At 40.1% G+C, this 5,671-nt stretch overlaps 1 protein-coding gene across 3 annotated transcripts in view; it reads left to right on the top strand.

Moving 5' to 3' along the window:
* The window catches only part of st7 (suppression of tumorigenicity 7), a 72,682-nt gene extending 69,847 nt beyond the window's left edge, over positions 1-2,835 (top strand). For 2 of the 3 annotated variants that reach the window (XM_081372675.1, XM_081372677.1), the window contains 2 exons: positions 1,583-1,725; positions 2,521-2,835. In XM_081372675.1, the coding sequence (XP_081228801.1) occupies positions 1,583-1,725; positions 2,521-2,616 (239 nt within the window). In that variant the 3' untranslated portion in view covers positions 2,617-2,835. The remainder of the gene's footprint in view (positions 1-1,582; positions 1,726-2,520) is intronic. The other variant, XM_081372676.1, reaches the window with a different exon arrangement.
* The last annotated feature ends 2,836 nt before the right edge of the window (positions 2,836-5,671 follow it).

Raw genomic sequence — 5,671 nt, forward strand, 5'->3', positions numbered from 1 at the left:
GATAAGCGTTTGATAAGCGTTAGATAAGCGGTAGATAAGCGTTAGATAAGCGTTAGATAAGCGTTAGATAAGCGTTAGATAAGCGTTTGATAAGCGTTAGATAAGCGGTAGATAAGCGTTTGATGAGCGTTAGATAAGCGTTAGATAAGCGTTTGATAAGCGTTAGATAAGCGTTTGATAAGCGTTAGATAAGCGTTTGATAAGCGTTTGATAAGCGTTTGATAAGCGTTAGATAAGCGTTAGATAAGCGTTAGATAAGCGTTTGATAAGCGTTAGATAAGTGTTTGATAAGCGTTTGATAAGCGTTTGATAAGCGTTAGATAAGCGTTAGATAAGCGTTAGATAAGCGTTAGATAAGCGTTAGATAAGCGTTTGATAAGCGTTTGATAAGCGTTAGATAAGCGTTAGATAAGCGTTTGATAAGCGTTAGATAAGCGTTTGATAAGCGTTAGATAAGCGTTAGATAAGCGTTTGATAAGCGTTAGATAAGCGGTAGATAAGCGTTTGATGAGCGTTAGATAAGCGTTAGATAAGCGTTTGATAAGCGTTTGATAAGCGTTTGATAAGCGTTAGATAAGCGTTAGATAAGCGTTAGATAAGCGTTTGATAAGCGTTAGATAAGCGTTTGATAAGCGTTAGATAAGCGTTAGATAAGCGTTAGATAAGCGTTTGATAAGCGTTAGATAAGCGGTAGATGAGCGTTTGATGAGCGTTAGATAAGCGTTAGATAAGCGTTTGATAAGCGTTTGATAAGCGTTTGATAAGCGTTAGATAAGCGTTAGATAAGCGTTAGATAAGCGTTTGATAAGCGTTAGATAAGCGTTTGATAAGCGTTAGATAAGCGTTTGATAAGCGTTTGATAAGCGTTAGATAAGCGTTAGATAAGCGTTTGATAAGCGTTAGATAAGCGTTAGATAAGCGTTTGATAAGCGTTAGATAAGCGTTTGATAAGCGTTAGATAAGCGTTAGATAAGCGTTAGATAAGCGTTTGATAAGCGTTAGATAAGCGGTAGATAAGCGTTTGATGAGCGTTAGATAAGCGTTAGATAAGCGTTAGATAAGCGTTTGATAAGCGTTTGATAAGCGTTTGATAAGCGTTAGATAAGCGTTAGATAAGCGTTTGATAAGCGTTTGATAAGCGTTAGATAAGCGTTTGATAAGCGTTTGATAAGCGCTAGATAAGCGTTTGATAAGCGTTTGATAAGCGCTAGATAAGCGTTTGATAAGCGTTAGATAAGCGTTTGATAAGCGTTTGATAAGCGCTAGATAAGCGTTTGATAAGCGTTTGATAAGCGCTAGATAAGCGTTTGATAAGCGTTTGATAAGCGTTTGATAAGCGTTTGATACGCGTTTGATAAGCCCGTCCGCTGTGTGACTGAATCAGTCGCTTCAGTCGTTCAAACTCAGCTCTGTTTCATGTGTGAGCGATGAACGTGCGTCAGTGCCTTTAAGTCATGTGATTATTGACTGATGTTGCATTAGTAGTTAACCCTGAGTGTGTGCGTGCGTGTGTGCGTGTGTCTTTGTGTGTATGTTTGTGTGCGTGTGTGTCCGTGTTTGTGTGTGTGTGTGTGTGTGTAAGCAGTGTTCCACGAGGTGTCAGTGTATCCCAAGAAAGAGCTGCCGTTCTTCATCCTGTTCACGGCGGGTCTCTGCTCCTTCACAGCGATGCTAGCGCTGCTCACGCATCAGTTCCCGGAGCTCATGGGAGTGTTCGCTAAAGCCGTGAGTATCACACACACACACACACACCATTAAAGAGAGCGTTTACCCAGCATTCATCATTCTGTCATCAGTTACTCTCCCTCACATCAGTCAAACACAGAAGAGTTTCATTCATCTTCAGAAAGCACATTTTTTCTAACACTTTGCTTAAATGCATCATAAAGGCATTCATAATGTACATAATAATGCATTATATCTTTTCAGAAATAATGGTAACCAAAGTTAAAATGCATTATAATATTTGCAGATTCCTTGTTCCATATGAAATTGGTTGTTTGTCGTGTGTTTTAATGCATTAGGCTTTCTAACATGTGTAACGTGATTACAATAATTGCATTAAAAATACTTTATGCATTATACAAATAAAGGCTTTAAAGCAAAGCGTTACTGATATTTTGAACGAATTCTGAGAGATTTCTGTCCCTTCATTGAAAGTCTCTTCATCCAAAACTCTGACGCTTCATAACGCTCATAAAGAGATGATAAAATAAATCCACATAAATAGAGCGGTTGAGTTTTGTGAAAACGACCTTTATGTGCAATTGAAATGTTTGTATGTGACTTGAGTGTTGTTATTATATGTGAAAATAAATAGTTGAATATAATAGTCTGGGCTCTGTTGTTTATTTTAACCTGTAATATTATAGTGTGACTATTGGCAGAATAATCGGATATCAGTATCGGTCAGATCACCTGAAGCTGAAGTGCTTTGTGTTTCTGAATGTTTTCCTCATATTGACTGAATGCTGTGATTTGGAGAGCAGTTTGACTGGCTTCTGTCTGTTTCTCCCTCAGTTTCTGAGCACGCTGTTCGCCCCGCTGAACTTCATCATGGAGAAGGTGGAGAGTATTCTTCCCTCGAGTCTGTGGCACCAGCTCACACGGATCTGATACACACACACACACACACACACACAACTCATGTTGACTGAGGTGCCAATTCTTCAGAAGTGCCCGATAGACAGAAAACAGGAGAGACTCAAACAACATCAAGGAGAAAGGAATTAATTTCCCCCTTAATCTCATGTAAAACTTTTCTGTCTAAAACTTTTAAAGGCCATCCGTATATAAAAGAAAAAAAAATAAAACAATTTCTGTACTGCTGCAAAACAGACGTCTCCATTTTTGAAGTTTGTAAGAGAGAATTCTCCTCTTCTCTTCACTGCGACTGTTCTCAGGTTTGTCTGAAAAGAGCTGAATATTGATGGATGGAAATAACTCCCACAATGCAGTTCAGTGCTGATGTGAATACATGGCATTTTTGTTTTAGATTCAGTAGCATCAGACTAATGTAGAGTTCTGTCTTTGACTTGAGTTCATGATTGTTTATTTGATGTTATATTGTACTATTCTATGCACTCACACTAGAGGAAGAATCATCTGATATTGATCATCTGACGACGGGTTACGGATATGAAATATTCACTCTTTATAAAGACAGACACACTGTACAGTAAAACAGTGTCACATTGCCTGGGATCGCTTTTACAGTATATATTTGTTGTGACGTTCTCAGTGCATTCAAACATTGGTTTAACATTTTGAATATCTGTTTGGATCAAACTGTGGCCTGAAAGATGTTTTCATGTCTCACTTTTAAAAGAAAAGGTCTGAATTGTGGAATATCGCTGAAAAACACTGGATGGAACACCAAGATGCACATAATAACTCAATTGAGGTGAACTATTTTGTATCTGATTAGAAGACTTGCACATAAACTACGATGGAAACACATTTACAGAATAAATCCCTCGATGTGCCTCAGCGTCAGCTGTGATTGGATAACTGGAGTAACCAGTGGACCAATGGCATCACAGTGTGTGATCAGAATGGTTTGGTTTAATTCCCTCCAGAAGTGTCTCACACGAGTGTGTTCCCGAACGCCAGCATCCGAATGCTAGAGAACATGACAGCGTTTACTGTGTTTCGCCTGACTCTCGAGACACACTCATTTATGATGGACGGAAAAAGAGCACGATTGCATTACTGATATTTTAGGCCAGTTTCCCAGGAAGTGAAGATTTTGTATTCTTGAACACATATGATGGAAACTGCTTTATTCACATATGTTTTATGCCATATTCCAGTTAAATTGAGAACTTTGGATGGAAACATTGTTAATGATTAATGGATTCTGTTAGCTGTCTGTTGCTGAAATGTTCAGGACACAGAACACAACTTTCTGGATCTCACAACTTCAAGTCTCCAGTAGAGTCGGTCTACAGCAGTTCCTTAAACCCACTGCCCTGCTAACCCTAATCTAACACACTGAACAAGCTAGTCAATGGCTTCAGAGTTACTAGATAATGTCAGGTGAGTGAGTGTGGTCATGTTTGAGCTGAACTTCAGGACAGTGGATCTGAGGAACCTGATCTACTGTTGAAAGGCAGAAGCTTGACAGTCTCCTGCTCTCATTATTCCTCCAACTGCTCGTAACTTTGATGAATTGTGTGTTTTGATGAGGTGTTGATCAGCAGTAACCAGTCCTCAACACAGCAGCTAGCAGATCCTCACTCCTCTCACAGTCTGATGTCTCAGCCTCTTTTCTCACGCTCTTTTCTCTTCATCAGCTCTTCTCACACATGTAATCAGGCTTGGGAAACCTCACTGCCAGAGTAAAACAAGAAATGATATAAAACTCCTCCAGTGAGGATGATGAAGATAAGCATGCAGTGAGGATGAAGAAAAGCATACAGTGAGGATGATGAAGATAAGCATGCAGTCAGGATGAGGAAGATAATCATGCAGTGAGGATGATGAAGATAAGCATGCAGTGAGGATGATGAAGATAATCATGCAGTGAGGATGATGAAGAAAAGCATGCAGTGAGGATGATGAAGATAAGCATGCAGTCAGGATGAGGAAGATAAGCATGCAGTGAGGATGATGAAGATAAGCATGCAGTAAGGATGATGAAGAAAAGCATGCAGTCAGGATGATGAAGATAAGCATGCAGTGAAGATGAGGAGGATAAGCATGCAGTGAGGATGATGAAGAAAAGCATGCAGTGAAGATGAGGAGGATAAGCATGCAGTGAGGATGATGAAGAAAAGCATGCAGTGAAGATGAGGAAGATAAGCATGCAGTGAGGATGATGAAGAAAAGCATGCAGTGAGGATGAGGAAGATAAGCATGCAGTGAGGATGATGCAGAAAAGCATGCAGTCAGGATGAGGAAGATAAGCATGCAGTGAGGATGATGAAGAAAAGCATGCAGTGAGGATGAGGAAGATAAGCATGCAGTGAGGATGATGAAGATAAGCATGCAGTGAGGATGATGAAGAAAAGCATGCAGTCAGGATGATGAAGATAAGCATGCAGTGAAGATGATGAAGATAATCATGCAGTGAGGATGATGAAGAAAAGCATGCAGTGAGGATGATGAAGATAAGCATGCAGTCAGGATGAGGAAGATAATCATGCAGTGAGGATGATGAAGAAAAGCATGCAGTGAAGATGAGGAAGATAAGCATGCAGTGAGGATGATGAAGATAAGCATGCAGTGAGGATGATGAAGAAAAGCATGCAGTGAGGATGAGGAAGAAAAGCATGCAGTCAGGATGAGGAAGATAAGCATGCAGTGAGGATGATGAAGAAAAGCATGCAGTGAAGATGAGGAAGATAAGCATGCAGTGAGGATGATGAAGAAAAGCATGCAGTGAGGATGATGCAGAAAAGCATGCAGTCAGGATGAGGAAGATAAGCATGCAGTCAGGATGAGGAAGATAAGCATGCAGTGAGGATGATGAAGAAAAGCATGCAGTGAGGATGAGGAAGATAAGCATGCAGTGAGGATGATGAAGATAAGCATGCAGTGAGGATGATGAAGAAAAGCATGCAGTCAGGATGATGAAGATAAGCATGCAGTGAAGATGAGGAGGATAAGCATGCAGTGAGGATGATGAAGATAAGCATGCAGTGAGGATGATGAAGATAAGCATGCAGTG

The sequence above is a fragment of the Scardinius erythrophthalmus genome, assembly GCF_964197995.2.
Source record: "Scardinius erythrophthalmus genome assembly, chromosome: 8".
Classification (NCBI taxonomy): Eukaryota; Metazoa; Chordata; class Actinopteri; order Cypriniformes; family Leuciscidae; genus Scardinius; species Scardinius erythrophthalmus.